The sequence below is a fragment of the Danio aesculapii genome, chromosome 7 (genome assembly GCF_903798145.1).
Source record: "Danio aesculapii chromosome 7, fDanAes4.1, whole genome shotgun sequence".
Taxonomy (NCBI): domain Eukaryota; kingdom Metazoa; phylum Chordata; class Actinopteri; order Cypriniformes; family Danionidae; genus Danio; species Danio aesculapii.
In genome coordinates, this window is record NC_079441.1 from 38,948,506 (window position 1) to 38,969,068 (window position 20,563).

General features: G+C 35.7%; 2 protein-coding genes across 3 annotated transcripts; both read left to right on the plus strand.

Moving 5' to 3' along the window:
- The first annotated feature begins 924 nt into the window (after positions 1-924).
- Positions 925-9,012, plus strand: maf1b (MAF1 homolog, negative regulator of RNA polymerase III b). Its single transcript, XM_056461901.1, has 8 exons — positions 925-1,462; positions 2,146-2,230; positions 4,679-4,810; positions 4,893-5,055; positions 6,030-6,151; positions 6,268-6,387; positions 6,476-6,568; positions 8,087-9,012. The coding sequence occupies exons 2-8, from the start codon at positions 2,148-2,150 to the stop codon at positions 8,109-8,111; spliced, it is 738 nt and encodes a 245-aa protein (XP_056317876.1). The 5' UTR covers positions 925-1,462; positions 2,146-2,147; the 3' UTR covers positions 8,112-9,012.
- A 1,794-nt stretch (positions 9,013-10,806) lies between these two features.
- si:ch73-174h16.4 (leucine-rich repeat-containing protein 14) lies at positions 10,807-19,629 on the plus strand. 2 transcript variants are annotated; one of them, XM_056461903.1, is made up of 5 exons: positions 10,824-10,889; positions 10,986-11,139; positions 11,214-11,497; positions 14,399-15,244; positions 17,617-19,629. In XM_056461903.1, exons 3-5 carry the CDS (start codon positions 11,214-11,216, stop codon positions 18,194-18,196), a joined length of 1,710 nt encoding a protein of 569 aa, XP_056317878.1. In that variant the 5' UTR covers positions 10,824-10,889; positions 10,986-11,139; the 3' UTR covers positions 18,197-19,629. The 2 variants fall into 2 exon arrangements, with proteins under 2 accessions (XP_056317877.1, XP_056317878.1); XM_056461902.1 differs by having other exon boundaries at positions 10,807-11,139.
- Positions 19,630-20,563: the final 934 nt, after the last annotated feature.

The following is a 20,563-nucleotide window of genomic DNA, read 5'->3' on the forward strand; positions in this document are numbered from 1 at the left end:
GAAAGAAAAAAAATATTTTAAAAAATATTTAAATAACCAAATAGCCTAATGATAATATTTATACAGTAAATCGTTTAAAATGTTGAAATATGACACAAATAACTAATCAAAAAATAAAAATGTTGTATAAATAAATAGAACACTATAAATGAGTTAAATTTAATATTTATTAAACAAACATTTTCCAAATAATATTTTAGATTTAATGATTATTTTATATTAATCCATTAAAGCATACGCTGGACCTCATATCTTAAACAAGAAACTAGATGTATGATTGTTTGTTGTTGTTTTTTTACATTTTCAGATGGGAGACACATGATAATAATTATTTGTGGGTCCATGACATCTTAAAGATTGAAACCCTGGGTTTAAAAACGTTATACAAAAAAAAAAAAAAAAAAAAAAAAAAAAATATATATATATATATATATATATATATATATATATATATATATATATATATATATATATATATATATATATATATATATTAGCTTTATTTGTCATTTTATCCATAAACTTGGGGCTACGTCCTAATTGTCACGTCTTCTAGGAGCAGAGGATCAAGTTACCGAATAGCATTTCAAACACCTTCTCGAAACATCTCAACATCTTCTATTCATACATATGTTCTATGCATTCAATCCTTAATAACCTGTGTTTAAACAGTTTCAATGTAACAATTCTTGCTCCACTAAATAAATAAATAAATAAATAAATATAACAAGTACGCAATCAAATACTTTACAAAGAATTCAGAAAACATCCAATCGCTTTCTGTTTATTTAAATGACGTGACCATTTTGCCAATGGAATGAGTAGTACGTTTAACTGACAGACTGATTCGCCAATAGAAATGTTCATATTGTTTTACACGCCAGACATAGTGGGTGTGGTCATGTTGAACGGAAATGTAAAGACTGCTGAGAGGCGTGGCTTATAACTGTTTTCGGATACAGTGGGTAGCGTTAGATGTGGTCGATGTTTTCACGGACATAAGACACGAAACGGGAGAAATATTTTCAAACGATTGGTTACAAGCGCTAATTGAAGCGTCTCTCGAGCAATTCGCGTCATTTAAAGCGACGCTTATCTCGTTTTCAGAAGGTACAATTGTTGTAGGTCAAATAGGGGGATGCTGCTGCTGCAGTCGCTGTCTTGGAGCTCGACACAATCGCTGGGTTTTATGTTAAGTTTAGTCGTAAGTAGAGGCTTTGAGATAAGAGAAAACGCCTGCAGAAAATGTCAATCTCGACCGAGTCATTTTCACATATGCTGAAATTACATTGTGCAACGAATTTGATATACATCCAACAGCGCGCGTAGACGTCTGAGCGTTTTAGCCCGTGTTTTGTGTTTAGTTGGAAGAACAGCTCTGTAAACCAAACGGCCTGTGAGCCCTTCTTTCCCAAATATATATATATATTTTTTATCTGGAAGTAGGTGTACAACAGGAAAGGTAAGCACAACAAATTACTACGCTTTTATGTCTTCAATACAACAGCATAAATGGTCATTGTAAATTAGGTCAGCTGATGTTGCTATACTTTAACCGTAAATGTGTTCATTACCACAACCAACTTGCCTATTCTTAGTCTAATATTGTCCTGTCAACTGTTTTTTTTTTTCATCAGTAAAATGTCCCCTTTTTATACTAGTCTCTTTTTTACCCTTACTGCTACAATGTTACACCCAGGTCGATATAAGTAGGAAGTGTTTCGATGGGTTGATGGGGGAGGGGGACAAATGGGCTGTTATCATTGTTTTCATTTATATCGACAAATAATACGTCTTTTTTTTGCTATAATATTAATAGTATAATCTATTCAATTTTACTGTTTATCTTTTGACAATCTTTAAACATTGAAATAACGATACATTTCAATTAATATATTGTTTTGGATAAAATATTAACATATTGGTTTTTGTAGACTTTGCAGTCGAATGTGCCCATGGGTACAATTATCTTTAAGGAACGTAACACACTTACTTTGTATGTAAATAAGCAACTCTACACTCACCCAACTGTTTCCATCTGTGCTTCTCGATGGCAGTGTTTTATTTCAACTTGTGAATGAATAATTTGCACTGAACCAGTTTATTTGCAAACAATAAAATACAAATCTCTGTTATGTTTTGCAGCTATGAAGCTTTTAGAGAATTCCCGTTTTGAGGCTTTGAGCTCTCAGCTGTGTGTTGAAACTGGAGACGCTCAGATCATTGGCAGGTATGAATATGAATATTCGCCTTTGGTGTTTTTTGTAAACATTAGTTTAAAAATGTTGATTTGCAAAAGTAGGGAATGTATGTGAAAGTTCAAAGTGAGTTGCACTTTCCTAGCACATAAGACCTTAATTCATATTTGAAACACAAATGTAAGTGTTTTTATTAAAAGCTGGGTGATTTTTGCACGTGTTTTGAGAGTCAATGTATAAAAAAAATCTTAATAGAAATTGTTGGTTAAAAAAAAATCTATATAAATGGATGTTCTCAATGTATGTCCCTTGATGGTTATAATGCCAATATGCCATAATGACTTAAGTTAAATCTGTAAATCACATTAATCCTTTCATCAGAAGACTTGGATTAAGCTGCTTGAATCAGTTGGATTATTTCTTTAATCTGAATGCAAAAGATCAGAATTTACTGTTTTAGTGGAATGGACTTTTATTTGCAGTATGTGCTCTACCAAGAGTCTCTCTTAGGTTTCGTTATGATCTTAATTTCTTATTTAAAGGTGAGCAAAAGTAAAACAAGAACAACTGAAGGACTATTAAACATTTAACAGATTTAGAATCTTTAGATTAACTCTCCCTCTAAAATAGTAGTGTTAATGTTATAATGAATGAAATATTTTTGTGCTGTAACCTCCATCTCTAAAACATTTACATGGATATTAATAGGATAATGTAAATGGTTTGTTCCTTTTCCAGTAATCAATAACATCTGGAAACATCATAAGTATGTGTTGGCCAAAAAGAGCCATAATCTTTATGTCTTTGTGGAGATTTATTCTTGAGTTTTAGTTAAAATGTCTTTTCTGGAGAACATCCTGTCACCCGTTACCCCACTTGCTTTATTCTTCCTGTGTTTTTTCTTTTTTTTTTTTTTTTGTGGCTAACAAAAATCTCATGAACATGTCCTAGCTTTCAACTTGCTGCATGAACCAATATCTGAGGAAATTAGGCTGCGGAACTATTACTGTTAAAAAAAGCAATGCTAGTTAACACTACACATCCAAATTGTGCAAAGTTTTAGCAAATGTATCTGGGTGACTTTTAATATTTTTTAACTTCTGACTATTAGTATAAGAAAAAGTCATTGTATTTTCAAAACAGAAGTTATTGTTGTTGTTTTGGGTTTAAAAGTGTTGATGTATCATTTTTATTCTTTGCGAAAGTGTTATGCAAGATATTGAGAGACCATTACCAAGGGACACAATTGTTGCCATGACGCAGGTTGTAGTGTCCTTTAACACATACCAGTGCGGTTATTTGAGGTGCGGGTAAACACAGCTGAGTTTCATATGAGCTGCCAGCTTCTTTAGCATTTAATCAGGTTACTGGATTAGTGCAGAGTACGCTACAGAGAGATCAGAGAGCACAGATGCCAATACCAGCATTTATGTATTTAAGCCCCGGATATACTTCACATGTAATCAAAAGAGTGGGCATCAATACAAGGAAAATGAAGTTTGATTGGACTTAGTTAAAGCTTGTAAATGGCTTGACAGACAAAGTTTTTAAGAAAAGTTAATCTGATAGATGCTGTCAAATTACCATTGGTCAGTGCAATTGTATAATAGGTAGATGTGGCTTTTGGGCTCTGCCTTCTTGACCTAAAACTCTTCTCTGTTTAGTTTAAGACTGAACAAATCAATGCCTAAAAAGCTGTGTAATTTAAGAGGTACCATAAATATATATGAAATTACTTTACTTAACTGGATTGCTGAAGTCACGTTGCTATTATCAGATGTTTTCCCTGCTGTAATTTTAGATTGAATAGTTTGGAGTTGGGAGGAAAAGTCAGAAATGAATAGTGTTTGAAAGTGGCATCAACTAGTTGTAACTTCAAACTGGTTAACTTGTATTGCTTTCGACCAATCTCTATTCTAAGTCACCGTCATGTCTTTTAAACTGTCTAATTTGGTGTGAAATTTCTTAGCTGATATTGATCTTTACACTCACAATAGACACATACAATCATTTACAGTTTACGATAGAGAACCTTTGTTCTACCCTTTTTTCCACCACAGGTTAAGGAAGCAGGCTTCGTTGTCCTGAATCATATACACCTCCTCTGTGTCCTGCTATAGCCTTTGCCCTTTGCCTATTAATAAGTCTGTGTGTGGAGTGTTACTGGCACTGTCTAGAGTTGCACAAGCTGCCTTACATAAGCCAGAAAGATAAACACATAGGGTATTCTCATGCCCTCCCCATAGCTCTACATTTGTGACATTTTAGCCAAGCCTAAAAATATAGGTTTAAAAAAGCCCAGTAGTCAAGGTCAGTGTGATCAAAATAAATGTATTGATGTCTCGAATATAGCAGTACAAAAAACATCATGTTATATCTTTTATAAAAGACATAAACACATTGTGTATGGTGATGTTTGTATATAGGAATGAACTAACTAATTAATTAAAATATATTTTCTCTTTTCCTTTTTTGTGTAGGATTGAGAGTTACTCGTGTAAGATGGCTGGTGACGACAAGCACATGTTTAAGCAGTTCTGTCAGGAAGGAGAGCCTCACGTACTGGAGGCTCTGTCACCCCCTCAATCCAGCAGTGCCCCGAGTCCAAACCTGTAAGATTTTAGTGCACACTAGTCTTCGTTCTCTTGCACTATACCCTCTCTCTGATCAATCTCTTCGGTTATTTTCTTTTAGATTGGGGAAGAGCGGAGAAGACATCGAGAACCCACTGAGCGATAAATGTTGCAGGAAGACTTTGTTCTACCTTATCACCACCCTGAACGAATCGTTCCGGCCTGATTATGATTTCAGTGCGGCCCGTGCCCATGAGTTCAGCCGAGAGCCAAGCGCTAACTGGGTTAGTTTCCACTGCTCTGATATGGTCATGTCAGCTGGATACAGAAAACGTTGTAATGTCACACTACTTGTATATGATATGATGCAATATTATGCAAATATGATATTGTATTTAAGGTCTAGTGCAATGAAGATGCACTGTTAAAAAAAAACTTTACATTTAAAACCTTAAATTTACTGATAACCTACTTGCATTACATTTTTTTAAATTCGTTTTTAGTTTGACAATGTATATTAAAAGGTTATAAATTCTATACATTTTCAGTCAATAATAACTGATCTTTTTTTTTTACTATGTGTAATCTTTTGGGCACTTCATATTTAGTGAATTATGCTATATTTACTTTGTAAGAAGCTACTGTATCTTTGACTGTTTTAAGAGATAGATTGAAATGGAAAAAAATGATTTAAAAGGGAGAAAAAGTAAAAAGATTTAATTGAGAGGGTAGAGTTACATCAACACATTTGATTGTTTTATTTGTTCATTGTTTCTTTGATTTATGATTTTTTTTTGTTGGTAACCGTTTGGTATGAAATGTGAAAAGACGTCCTGTGAACGCACAAATCCTTAAAGGGACAGTTCGCTTACGAATGAAAATGTAATCAACATTTACTCACTCAAGTGGTTTCAACCCTTTTTTTTTTTTCAAACACAAAGATATTATTTAAGACATCTGGTTTTTGTGTGTGTAAAGAGGATATGACCTTAAACAACTTTGGAGGTTGTGTAAATGTTGACAGGATTACAATTTTTGTGTGAACTACTCTTAAACATTTCAGAAATATTCCTCTGTGAAATTCTTTGATAAAATGTGCTATTAGTTTATATTTGTGATTCAAAATGCCCTGTATACTGAAAAAATATTGATTTGGTAATGAAATGGATTAATCATAATAATTTTATCTGTTTAGTTGGACTTCCATGAACATTTTGGGTTTGGTTCGATTTCCTAAGCCTCTGTTTGTTTCCTCCAGGTGGCAAACTCTGTAAACAGTAGCCTTTATTCTGCTGTGGGCGAGCAGTTTAACTCTTTAGGCCCAGAACTGTGGACTGCCATTGACCAAGAGATAAACCTGCAGGGCTGTGACATCTACAGGTGTGTGATGAGTCAAGAAATGATTTCTCTTATCGATTTGTCATTTTGAAAACCTTTTTATACATTGTTCTATATATATTGATTTCCAGTAATGGGCATTGTTCTTGTGTTTGTAGCTACAACCCAGACCTGGACTCTGATCCCTTTGGTGAGGAAGGAAGCCTGTGGTCTTTCAACTACTTCTTTTACAACAAGAAGCTTAAGCGCATTTTATTCTTCACATGCCGCTCAGTCAGGTCAGTAAACACTCTTGGTACACAGGCACACATACAATATAGAAAATGAATTTCCCATTCATTGTGTTTATCATCGTCTTCTGTTTAGTGTCCTTAGCAGTTATGGCCGCAGTGGCCTCGACAATGAGTTGGACATGGAACTGGACGATGAAGAGGAATTGGACGGCTTCATGGAAGACAGGTGAAGTTATTTTCATAATCCATAGTCTGAAAATACACTTGTGTTTTCATCATTTGTATTAAACAACCATGTCACAACAAAGTTCTATTATGTTCTTCAACTACGATGTAAAAAGAAGAGAATTTGAAAAGGAGAATTTTAATCCATTAGCAAACTTGGAGCGATATTTTGATTAACATGTAAAGTGATAAGCAGCTCAGTAACAAAAACGCACAACAAAAACAAGAAAAAGCAGTTAAGAAAGCATTTAATTAATAAAATATTTTTTATTTTTAAATTGAAGTTTTCTATTGCATTACGGTGTGTTTATGTCTGGAATTAATTTTAGTGACTGACTGCTAAATTTCTTGTCTATTTAACAAATTTACCTGTGATTAATGATAGAGATGGCTGATGTGAAACTGATGTTTTGATACAGTGTCGAGATTCCGAAGCGCAAGCGTTTCGAAACACTGCACCAAAACATGATCCAAAACGTTGTCACGTAACAGAAGCGATTCAAAGCATCGTCATTTTAGAAGCTTTTCGAGACATGGCGAATCTGCATTTGACTGACAGGGTAAAAAAAAACGTTATCTCATGTAGCCTAGTGGACCGTGCATGTGCACAGAGTAACTGTACTGCGAATAGCCCGAGTTCGAATCCCGATTTGTGCAAATACACTGTAGTTATGATTTGATGTATTTTAATAATGTTCTCTTTTTTTATGACCAAAACAAGACATATTTATTCACAAAGTGTTCATTCGGATGACTGACCAATGTTAAAACAAAACGCATTACAAGAACATTACAAGAGCATTTAAAAACTAACATCTACAGCTATATCACCCTGAACTCGAACCCATCATCTCTGCATGTCAGTCAGGAGCTTCTCACTGATCCACTGAATCACTTGATACCTCAACACTACAACGTGGGGTTTAATACCTCAATTTGCTAATGACCACTAGGTGTCACTGTAGATATGGGTTTTGAAATGTTTGAAGCTTCGACACGTTTGCTTCGACTATTTCAGTGTTTCATGACGCCTCACTTTGCCCACCACTAGGTTGTAATGAAGACACCTTGACTTTGAAAAATACATTTTTGCATCAACGTTTTAATGATTTGTTTTTTTCTTAAGTCTTGCTGGGAAATAAGAAAGAAAAATAAGTCCAGATTTACTAGGGTAGACAAGGCCCTAAAACACTCCATCTTTAACATCTTCCAATAGCCTCATTTATTATAATATTATATATATATATATAACACACACGCACAGAACAAGAAAAAACATTGGCTTGTACTGTAGATGTACAAAAGACAATATAAAAGAGAAGAGACACAAAAAAACACATCATAGTCACAAAATATACAATAAAAGCTGGAGAGGGTATATAACTTAAACCTCAGAGGGGTCACTGGATTCCTCTTGAGATATAGATTTGTCAAGATATAGATTGGTCAGGTTTTAGTATATCAACAATGAATGGTTCATCATAGTCTTTTAAAACAACTTGTTTACTGTGTATTGCAGGATTCCCAGAGCTCTGTGTGTCTAAAGTTTCTTCACGGGTCAAATCCTGAGCTTCAGCCAAAGGGCCTCACTGTTAACTTTGCACCCACTTCTTTCTTTTTCAAGAAAAGGACTTTCAAAACTTTACTTTCTAGAGGTTTTCTGAAATCTGTGTGCTTCATTTTTACTTTACTTTGTGGAATGAGGAGGAGGAATATTAGATTCCAGAGAGCTGCTTGGACAAGTTTTGACATGGACTCATTTAGGCAGTGGTGAAGCTGAGACTGTAAAAACCACTGGACACCAGCTCTCACAGGAAAGAAATGAAGCAACATTCAAACACCAGCATCATAAGAGGGTGTGTGTGTGGACTAAAGACTGTTTGAGTACCATTTCTGCCCCTCTGTTTTATTGCTTTTTATTTTTTTATCATTTTAAGTTTTTAAACTGTGAAAGGTTTGGAGCTTCTGTATGTGAATTTTGTCATTTAACTTGATATGTAGTCTGACTCTTTGAAACTTAATTTTTTTGTCAGATTTTTATCCAAAGTAAATAGCAGGTACTTTTTTCTTCTCTGAATGTTTCTTTTGAATTTAACTCATGGCTTTGCAAATAAGCAATAGATATTTTAGATTGTATTTGCCTTGCATTGTTGTTCATGGTTAAACTGTCTATAAAGCTTTTTGTAAGCGTGATTATTTGAATTCATCTTTTTTTGTATATACAGCACTGATTCTCTTTATTATTGTTTCCATTTTTGTTGCCATTTATTTGGCTCTTTATAATGTGAGTTTTTAAAGGAACTCTCCACATTTTTGGGGAAACATGTTGATTTTACAAGTTTACTAGAGTTGAGTTTTGCTATTTTTGAATTCATTCAGCTGTTTTCTGCGAGTGACAGGGGAGCTTTTATTTTAGCTTGGAATAAACTATGGAATTTGATCAGACCATTAGCATCCCACTCAAGTGTAAAAAAAGAAAAGAAAACAGTCCTGTTAATTTTCCCATTCAAGCATGGCTATTCTGTAGTTGCATTGTGTACTATGAAAATGAAAGTTACGAATTTCTAGGCGGATATGTCTTGGGACTATACTTGCATTCTGGTGTAATAATCATGGTACTTTGCTGCTGTACCATGGTCGCAATGGTCTTCGGCTAGGTAACTAAGTGAAGTTTCACGAACTAATTACGAGAGGAGCATGTGATAGGATTGACTACAGCTGATCCCCATCACTAATCACTAACTAGCCAATCGGATCATTATAAAAATTAATATAAATATCCAGCCTAAACATTTCATAACAATGTGAAATTTTGAAACAACAGTGTTGATATGGAAAGACAAATGTGAACAGAATCTCTCTTGTAGTCATTTAGGATGCAAAGCAACACATTTTTTAAAATATTATTTTAAGATGACTGAACATCTGTGACAATAAAACTATGATTTTGTGTTGATACCTGAAATCTTAAGCTTTGACTATTTATTAACTGATACTGAACAGCAGCATTTAGATGCTGTTATTTAAAGTGACAGAAAAATGAGGGAAATTAAATTTAGTAAAATATTAATTCACAAATGCAGTTAGATTTTTAAATAGCATCTTTATTCATTGAAGTTTTTCTTCATTTTTGTGGCCATTTGCATATATTTGACCCCCTTTTGCCTTCAGAACTGCCTTAATCCTTCATGGCATAGATTCAACAAGGTACTGGAAATATTCCTCAGAGATTTTGGTCCATATTGGCATGATAGCATCACGCAGTTGCTGCAGGTTTGTCGACTGCACATCCATGATGCGAATCTCCCATACCACCACATCCCAAAGGTGCTCTATTGGATTGAGTTCTGGTGACTGTGGAGGCCATTTGAGTACAGTGAACTCATTGTCATGTTCAAGAAACGAGTCTGAGATGATTCACGCTTTATGACATGCCATGTTATCCTGCTGGAAGTAGCCATCAGAAGATGGGTACACTGTAGTCATAAATGGATGGACATCGTCAGCAACAATACTCAGGTAGGCTGTGGCGTTGGCACGATGCTCAATTGATACTAATGGGCACAAAGTGTGCCATAAAGATATCTCCAACACATTACATTTTGAGCATTCTCTGTAATCCCTAGAGATGGTTGTGCGTGAAAATCCCAGATCAGCAGTTTCTGAAATACTCAGACCAGCCCATCTGGCACCAACAACCATGCCACGTTCAAAGTCACTTAAATCACCTTTATTCCCATTCTGATACTCGTTTGAACTGCAGCAGATCGTCTTGACCATGTCTACATGCCTAAATGCATTGAGTTACTACCATGTGATTGGCTGATTAGAAATTCGCCTTAACTTAATAAGTGTAATGTATACTGTAATTATCGCTATATGTATTCCGGGGTGTGGACAAAATACTTTATATGAAAGAACAAATATTGGATTAATAAAATAATATGATTGATCCAAACGCGACAGTTATCCTATCAGTCAAGAGGAAAGCCCGTGAGTGTGCTCCCTTACACGGATGCTTACTTGACTTAACAACATAAGCTTATCGTGGGTGAACAAATGCTAAATATTCATTTATGGATGTTACAAGCCGCTAAAATCAATAATCTAAAAACGCGATGAAATTACTGACAAAAAAAGTGGCAAATATGCATAATACACTTTATTTTATGCTAACGTTTTGGTTACCCAAGGGTCGTCGCTAAATGAATGCGTCTTATTTACGTCATCAGACGGCGACGATGGTTTCAGTGGTAAACATCAGTGCAGGGAGGCAAAGCGGCATGAATAAACACTCCAGAGATATAATCATCGTGTAAAATGTAAGCAGTTCTTACAAGACCGTCTGTTGGATATGTTATCACGCCATAAAACATCCATTACTCAACTACATCGCGCTTATTAAATCCTATATTTAGGTTTATCAGACGTTAAAGACGCTCGCGACATTGCGAAGGCTGTTAAACGATACTAATGGAAAGGAGCATGTAGTTCGTTTGCAGGATGTCAGTGTGAGGGGGGAGTTTTGCGGCTGCTTTAGAGAAACGGAGGCGCTTTTATAAATAAATAAAGGTATGACCTTCTCTTTCCTCTCTCGTCTGTCATTTGGTTTCTGTGTCAAAGTAGTAATCTTCATTTTTGCGCAGATGGTTCTGTCTTTGGTGAACCTGTGCGCCCGGGAGGTGGTGAGCGATCATAGCTCTTCGCCCTACTGGCTGAGTTGTGTGCCCAGAGAGCTATACCGAGCCCTGCTTGACGCCGCCTTCACCCACTGTCGTCCTCTGGCCGTCGGCGAGCTCGTCCAGCGGTGGCCTGAGCGAATACTGACCGCTGGAGGCAGCAGAAGAGTGGGACAGTCCCAGTGTCCTCCAAACCGCCTCTGCGTTCAGGCTCTGCTGCTGGCAGTGGTCAGAGGACTCTCGGATAAGAGGTAACTAAACATTCACCCTTTTCATTTTAATGACAAAATCTGCCATTTAACAGTCGAGGTCGGTGCGGAGCCGTGTTATACATAGATGTTTGTTCACAACATGTCACCGTCACAACATGTGATATGTCTCTGACCTTTAAAAATGCAGAACAGCACGTACAAATATAGGGTAACTGTACTGGCAGTAAACATGTTAATTAGGTACAGGTGGATCGTAAAATGCGAAGGCTGGTGCTAAATGTTTTGGTGGGTCGCAAACACGAATGAATGGTATAAGGACTCTAATAACTTGTTATTAAATTGTAACACAGCATTCAGTTATCACTTAAAATGATGACAAAAAAGTGCAAATTAAATAGCTGGTAATATATGTTCTGCTTGGATTAATTGGCATTTACTTGAGAATGGGAACTGTTGAAAAATTGTGTCTCAGTATGGTATCACAGACCTACAGATGAATGTCTTAATGAGAAATTTTCATAATTTATTCATCCAATAATAGTGAACATGAGCGAAAATAATTAATATAATAATAATAATCTCCTTCTTCACACCCATTTATTGGAGTACATTCAGAGTAACAAAATTCATTGCTGAAAAACAGATGAGTACAGTGGTGCTGCATTAAATGGACAAAAAAGTGCAATAATTGGACTTTTGTCTCAAAAAACAAACAAGTGAAACAGCATCTGAAACATTTTGAGCTCATTTCTACTTCTATTAACATTTGTAAACCCATTCCTCCAGCTTTCACAGTGTAAATACTCATGTGGTTGAAGTTGAATACACTCAGAGAGCAACAAAATACCACCTACTCTCTGTCCAGTGAATTAATTCTTAAACATCACAGGACACACTGTTGAAATGATTAAACATTTTGGGGGAATTTAAATAACTTTTTTATCAGTCATGATTCTAACACAAACCCACTGCAATCAGCACAGATTTGTTGCAGTTTTGGATGTCTGCCACAGGATGGAATAACACATAAATTCTTATGTCATTATGATTAATAATAAAGTTGAATGTTTAAGGGCCTAGACTATATGATGACCTTTAGTGTCATCCCATTACAGTGTAAAACTGGAATAATATGTTTGTCATTGCTTTTTCTGTATGCCAAATGATTTGTTACCTCAGAATCTACCCAGCCAGGTCAGAGTTCATGGAGACCTCTTGGGTGGACCTGGACTCTTGAAGAATTGGAAACAATTGTTTCCTGAGTTATTTGCCATTTTCATTCATTAATTCATTTTCACCTGCTTTTCCGGGGCTGGGTCGCGGGGGCAGCAGTCTTAGGAGAGAACCCCAGACTTTCCTCTTTAGACACTTTCTCCAGCTCCTCCGTGGGGATCTCGAGGCGTTCCCAGGCCAGCCGAGAGACATAGGCCCTCCAGCATGACCTGGGTCTTGCCCGAGGCCTCCTCCCGGTGGGACATGCCTGGAACACCTTCCTAGGTAGACGTCCAGGAGGCATCTGAAACGGATGCCCGAGCCACCTCAGCTAACTTCTCTGGATGTGGAGGAAAAGCGGCTCTACACCCTGCCACCCTGTGAAGGAAACTCATTTCAGCTGCTTGTATCCGAGATCTTGTCATTTCGGTCATGACCCAAAGCTCATGACCGTAGGTGAGAGCAGGATCATAGATTGACCAGTGAATCGAGAGCTTTGCCTTTCGGCTCAGCTCCTTCTTGCGACGTACAGACCGGTACATCGATCGCATTACTGCTGCCACTGCACCAATCCACCTCTCAATCTCACGTACCGTCCTTTTCTTACTCGTAAAGTGTATTTGCCATTTTAGGTGTTAAATCTTTTAAAATCAATTTCTTTATATGTAAGCTATATATATATATATATATATATATATATATATATATATATATATATATATATATATATATATATATATATATATATATATATAAAAGCTATTATATGTACTAGTTTGGATGTAGATTATACCAGATTTTAACCAGTTTTTATAAAGACAGCTGAGAGAACACTCAACCTTGAGTAAGAAACCATTGTACTTTGAGTCCCATCACTACCAGTCTCTATATTGTGTTCTGTTGTTTCCTTCTTATGCTCCAGTTAGGCATGGGACGATAACCGTTTTCAAGGTATACCGCGGTTTTGAAAAGTCAAGGTTTTAAAACCACCAACATTTTCTGCTTTACCTTTTCTACAGTATATGTAGGATTTTAATTTCTTTTTTTTCTCCAGCAGAAAGGATATCCAAAGATGCCATTTAAATTATAAATAAATCTGTGTTTTTGAAACTAATGAAAACAGCAGAAGTCAATGATTTATCAAAATTATTTAGCCTCACATAGTTTACTGCTCCAAAATATTTGAAATCTTTCATAAAATAAAATATATTGTTTTCAAAGGGGAAAATAATTGTTGTTTTGTTTTTGTCATTTAAAAAGAATATATTTTAGAGCAGTGAGCACAATACCGTGAGATCGTGATATTTTTACCCAAGGTTATTATCATACCGTCAGAATCTTATACCAGCCCATGCCTAGCTCCAGTATAAATGACCCAAATTTAATTAACAATGTTAAATCAAAATATCAGAAATCAAGGAAACCAGGAAAGTCATCAAAAGTAAACATGAATTAAAGATTTTAAATGCCAGGTTTAATCAAGGAACTTGTGATTCGATCAATGGGTTTTTGTGTGTGTGTGTGTGCATTCTTAAAATAGATTTTGGTTTATACAGACTTTAATATTCTTTCTTTTTCATTAAAGGCATAGTTCACCTAAAAATGCAAGTTTATGCATTATTTACTCACCCTCAAGTTGTTATAAACCTTTATGAGTTTCTTTATTCTGTGGAGTCCAAAAGAAGATATTTTGAAGAATGCTGAAAACCTCTCTTTCTCTCTCACCAGGTGTTGCCTGCAGGTGTTGGATCTCAATGGACTTCAGTGTGAGGATGTGAGGGTTGAAGACTCGATGGGAGGCTGGTCGCTCACTGTCGCCCTTTGCTCCATGGTGCTACAGGCTCGAGCTGCTGCCTCCAGAGCTCACAGGAGAGACGGAGAACGAGAGAGAAAAAGAGGCCTGGAGGCAGAACGTGAACGAGGAGCCATCAAACGAGACCGGGGTACAGTGGAATGCGGGAATACCAGTGAAGGGAAGCATGAAGCAGTACAGAAGATGGAGTGCAGTAGTAACCAAACAACATTACCAGAAGAGTCTGTGAAGGGTGTCAGGAGGAGGATGGAGATCCTGAGGAGAAAGACTCAATGTGAAGTTAAACCAAACACCAGCGGAAATAATGCTAGGTTGTGTGAACAAGACTGGGAGGATGTAGTTGTGGTTCATATTAGGGCTGATCTTTTTGTCAATTGCCGTTCCTGGGAGCGCGTACGGGATGCTCTTAGTCAACCAGGCCCAATACGGCTCCATTGCCGCTATCTTCGCGTAGAGGAGCTCTCTGCGTCCTCCATAGCTACTTTATTGGGTCTCTTGCCTCAGCAGGATCTCCTTGGTGTGGACATCCGCTACTCCAGCCTCGGGGTGTCAGGTTTGGCTATGTTACTTCCACTTTTAGCTCCCTTCCCTCAGCTTCACTCTCTCAGACTGCATTACTGTAACTTGGACTTGCAACGCACCCAGCCTGGCCAGCAGGGGGCACTCCAGGACATGTGTAAAGGGCTGAGTTCACTGAAAAAACTCAAGAGATTATGCCTGACCGCTCTCCGACTGCCAGGACACCTGCGTCTGCTGCTCAGGTTAATGCATACATACACATGTTGGAGGTTCACAGGTTTGTTTATCTGAATTACACAAATCAAGTGCTGAAGCAAAAATATAGACCTCCAAACAAAAGATTGCATCAATGAAAGTATACAGTCCTGCTTTTAAACTCTGGTTAAAGAACACAAGTACTATATTTTTAATTTCACGTACTTGATCAATGTTTATTGTGCAAGAAAGTGTTGAATTTTATTACCAAAACCTATAACATGCACTTATAACAAATGATTTAATCAAATAACTCAAGTGGGCAAACAAGTAAAATAACTATATATATATATATATATATATATATATATATATATATATATATATATATATATATATATATATATATATATATATATATATATATATAACAAATATATGCACACAATGTGTGTAAATGTATAATAGAACGTATAATATAAACAGATGTTACTTAGGGCAAATATGTAAGAAGAAGAATGCGATTCAAACACAGTTTTATACAAATTATGTGCTGCACCCCTAAGGAAAATGCATCAATCTTTGTTATTGTAATCCTTTAACCGTCGGCCCCACTTTTTGAGCAAAGATGTGAAAATGGCGTTCAACTTAAATCTTCAGCGATTTGGGGCACAGATTTAGACTGATCCAATTTTAAGGGAATGTTCAAAATGTTTAATAAATCTAAAGTTATGTACATTTAAGTTTATGAAAATAATAAAACAATACATATTTTATAGATCTGTATTTTTCAGATTGTGTTTTTACAGAAAATTAAAGCAAAATATTTGAACAAACTACATTCCAATTTTGAAGTTGATATTAGGTATAGGTTGGTTGAGTTTCTGATGGTATAATAATCTTGGATAAAAATACCACAGTTTTACAGTATCACTATATTGTGATTACTGCTTTAAAATAATTATAAATAATTTATTTATAATGATATAATTTATTAAATAATTATTTTTAAATGTTTGGGTAAAACAAAGCAAAAAACGTTGTCCCATTAAACACAGTATGTTTTATTTTAGGACACATTAATAATATTTTAGAACAGTAAACATGTCAGGCTAAATAATCAAATCATTGACTCCTGCTGTCTTCATTAGTTTTAAAAACGCTGATTTCTTTACAACACATAAAAAATACATAAAAAATCTTTACATGTACTTTAGAAATGATATAACAGACAATTTTAAAACCTTGACTTTTCCAAACTGCGGTAAACCTTGAAACCAGTTATCGTCTTAGTTGATGTCTACCTGCCTAGTTGATGTCTAAAAAACAAAATAGCTTTCAGTAAGATTTTGTTTTGGCACAGAACCAAACATTACCATCCGACAATATTTATAAAATAATCATCAAATTCTGAAGGATTATGGATAGTTAGTTTGGTGGTATTTGATCCTGTTATATTTTTTAATCTGTTTCACTTTCCATGTAGAAAAAAATGGGGGTAAATATGTATTTATAATCCTTATACCTTTCCAATGATTTATAGTTTGTCATGATTGGAATAGGACTTACTTGCATTATATAATGAAGTAAGCTTAAGCATTCCGCTGGTGCAACACTGGTTACTGTTAAGGGTTAAGCATTTGGTACAGTTTGTTTAACTGGACCATTTACAGTTTATTTATTTATTTCACCAACATCTGACAGTCATGACATATGTGATTTTAATTTAAAATTGAAATTTTGTATCAGAGTCTTGGCTGTCTTAGTAACAACAAGTAGAATGCATTAGTGCATTAGAATTGTTTTACTTTATACTAGAGCTGCATGATGTTGGAAAAATATTTAGCTTTGCTGCGATATTGTGATATGAATGAAAATTTTATCAGATGATATGAATAGCTCTATTTGAGAAGATTTTATTAGTTTAGATCGACTGGGGTGATCAAGTCTTTGTTATGCAGTGCATCTACACAAAACATAATAAACTGCAAGCAAATATAAATACGACAGAACAAAAAAAAGTGCTTTAGGGTTTTCTGAGGAGTCTAACAGTTTTCAAATATAGAAAACAATCAAACTTAGAATAACATGGTCATTCATTGTATAAATAATTGTATACAATAATATAAAACAAATATTTAGTAATATATTTGAATCTTTAATAAAGAGTCTAATCCTGCGATGTGACTTACGGATACACACATTGCAATATCGATGCTCAAATGATACTCTTCAGCCCTACGTTTTCTATATTTCGATGTTTTGTAATACAGTGAAGTTAACAAAAGTAAATATGAGTAAATAAATAAAAGTACTCTGATAAATTAAAGATACTTAAAAATGTACTTAATTACAGTAGTGATGTAAAATGCTTAGTTACTGTCCTGCTTACTCTGTGCATATACTTTCCTGTTTGCAGTTCTCTCTCCCAGCCTCTGGAGGTGCTTGAGCTGCCGTACCTGTGCCTGACCTCAACAGACCTGGCCTATCTGTCCTGCAGCCAGCATGCTTCAACCCTGAGAGAACTGGACCTGAGTGAGAACTGGCTGGATGATTCCTCCCTGCCGTCATTGCGCCGTCTCTTAGGTCAAGCCGAAAACTCTCTCAGCCAGCTCTCTCTGTGCGGTTGTGGTCTCTCCGATGCTCTCCTCGGAGCTCTTCTCCCCTCGCTTTCCTGCTGTCGAGTTTTACGCAGCTTAAGACTGGCCCTAAACCCGCTCTCTAGGACAGGACTTGTTTCTCTGGCCCGAACGGCAGCTGGTATTCCTTCTCTTCGTCTGCTGCTGTATCCCAACCCGCTGGAGGAATACGAGGCTGGTCTGCCAGCTCTGCCCTCCAGTGCTCAGCTGCTGGACTGGCCTCTGCTGGAGGAGCCCGAGAGCCGCCAATTAACTCTGAGGATGCTGGATGAGGTTTTGAGTTCGAGAGGACGCTCTCGAGACCTTCTTGTGACCTCTGACCTTTTAAACTATAGTCCAGATTTGGCTGTGGAGGATTAAAAAGTGAATGCATCAAGAGTTCTTACAGTTATAATAAGTTCTTGACTATCCAAACAAGTACTTTCACATAATGTTTTAACTAATGTTGGAGAATTTAATCACAGCCGCATTTTAAACTTACCTCTAAGCTTTATACACACAATCCGGTAAAAGGGCTGGCTAGTGGAAACCTTTGCAATATATTGTATGCAGCTTGTCATATGTAATGATTTTGAGTTATGTTTGCTTTTTGCACTATACTTTACAGATGGTCTTATTGCCTTAAAAGGATAGTTGGTGATAGATAGTCTTATTGCCAAAAAGGAAAAAATTTGTTATCATTTAATCATCCTCCATTTGTTCCTGTGTGAGTTTCTTCTGTTAATCATGAATGAAGATATCATGAAGAAAGCTGCAGAAAATAGCCCTTTTTTTGTTCCTACTATGGATGTCAATGGCTGTTTTTTTCCCCCCAACATTGTGCACACTATCTTGTTTTGTATGGTCAATAGAAGAAAGAAAGCTTAGAATCATTTGTGTGTGAGCAAATGATGAGGACATTTTTGATGCGTGAACTATTCCACGTTAATAACACCAAGGACATCTCTTAATTTTGTTTTGCATCATGAAACCATTTTAGGATAACAACTTTAAACAAAGAAGCCCTTTCACACCAAAATATTAATTTCTATCCAGATTTCATGTAGCCAATAAGATCTCGCATAGTCATTCAGGTTCCAAAAGTATCCTTGAATCAATATTTTAATATAGCAACAAAGCAATTACAAAATGGCGCCTGTTAAGCTGTAATAATCAGTAGGTGAGGTGACTTTGTTACCTAATTTTCCGATGTCAGAATGATGGTTGTGTTTTAAACGTTGTCATTTCCATAATTTTCAGCATGTGATTTAGAAACAGACATCAGTTTGAAATCGCTGACAACATTAGAAACTTCATACTGGATTATTGGCGTTCTCCGATTTTCTTCGTATGTTATCACTAGAGGTCAGTGTCGCCCATATAACAAAATTAGTACCCGTGAAATGAACAATCATTGATATCAATTTGATTTACAAAGGTATTGACATTGTTTCACTATTTTTAAACTATATATCAAACATAATTTTTTTCAAGCATTAGCAGCAGTCAAGCCATTTTCTGATACTGTCATCCATCTTAGGGGCTAAAATGGTGATATTAGGTTACAGAATGCTCAGGATTGTTTCCATTGCGTTTGCAATTTTTGTTCTCCAAGGCATGTTTTAGATAGGGTTGGTCTGTATTTGGTCCTGTCTGAGACCACTTTGAAATGACTTCCCTAATGCTCAAGAAGCTGTTCTGTCAATTATGGGTGTCACTGTTTTTTGCATGGACTTGTGAAGCCAACATGGTGCGCACTGGCTGGCCCTAAGGACTTTTCTGCATTATATTTATATATAAAATTGAAAAAACGATTCACATGAGAGGTTTGTTATTCTGTTTCAGGTGAAACCACACTCAAACAGTCACCCCTGATCACCGTTGTCTGTTATCCTCCCTCAAAATCCAAATGTAGGAATGCAGACATTTTCATTGTCTTCTGAAGAGTTCCTTCTTAAAGCAGTTTGCCTTGTAAAGCCAAAGACTTTATGTTAAACTCACAAACATTACATAAAAGTATTTATATGGAAGGATAGACAGTACATTTATTTTTGCCCACCCGTCACAATAAGCAAGCAATATTTTGACTTATCACACAACACTTAGACATGACCCAATAACTTTTGGTAATGCAATATATATCGTCCATACGTGAAAAACAATTCTTGCCACATTTTAGCTGCAGCATGCAGCATCTTTATCTCTGTTGGAGGAGTCAGTATCAGTATGATTTTTAAAAAGCATTATAGTATTTACTATAAATTACTATAGTATATTTGCATGTGGGTGTAATAGATGTTACTTTTTTCTAGTTCTTTTTATCTTTTTTACATTTTTTTAACATTTATTATTATTATTAAAAGGACTATGATCGAAATATTGTTGAGAATAAAATATGTGTTCTTGCATTATTATGCTATTATAGAGTCAAAATGGCCGTAAAATCACAATAATATTTTTTTATTGCAACAAATTTTGGTGCTGTCTATTGTACCAGAAAAAAATAGATATCGAGACAGGTTTAGTCCTATGGCAACAAAACAGCATAAGAGCAAAAAGAAAAAAAAAAAAGCTTTTTTTTGTTGAGATTTTTTTCATTATCTGAAAAGTGAATATTTATCAGCAAATAGGTTTTTATACAATTCCTCTAGGAAATTGTCTAAATGTCTTCATGGAACATGAACTTTTCATAATCCAATGGTTTTTGGCATAAAAGTACAAAAAGATAATGTTGAACAATTTTGTGAG

What these genes read in the sequence shown, in the direction of transcription:
- si:ch73-174h16.4 (XM_056461902.1), top strand. Translation starts at nt 11,214, where the DNA reads ATGGTTCTGTCTTTGGTGAACCTGTGCGCCCGGGAGGTGGTGAGCGAT. An exon ending in AGAGGACTCTCGGATAAGAG is followed by an intron (nt 11,498 to 14,398) that starts GTAACTAAACAT and finishes CTCTCTCACCAG; the next exon opens with GTGTTGCCTGCAGGTGTTGG. An exon ending in CACCTGCGTCTGCTGCTCAG is followed by an intron (nt 15,245 to 17,616) that starts GTTAATGCATAC and finishes TCCTGTTTGCAG; the next exon opens with TTCTCTCTCCCAGCCTCTGG.
- maf1b (XM_056461901.1), top strand. Translation starts at nt 2,148, where the DNA reads ATGAAGCTTTTAGAGAATTCCCGTTTTGAGGCTTTGAGCTCTCAGCTG. An exon ending in CAGGGCTGTGACATCTACAG is followed by an intron (nt 6,152 to 6,267) that starts GTGTGTGATGAG and finishes TTGTGTTTGTAG; the next exon opens with CTACAACCCAGACCTGGACT. An exon ending in GACGGCTTCATGGAAGACAG is followed by an intron (nt 6,569 to 8,086) that starts GTGAAGTTATTT and finishes TGTGTATTGCAG; the next exon opens with GATTCCCAGAGCTCTGTGTG.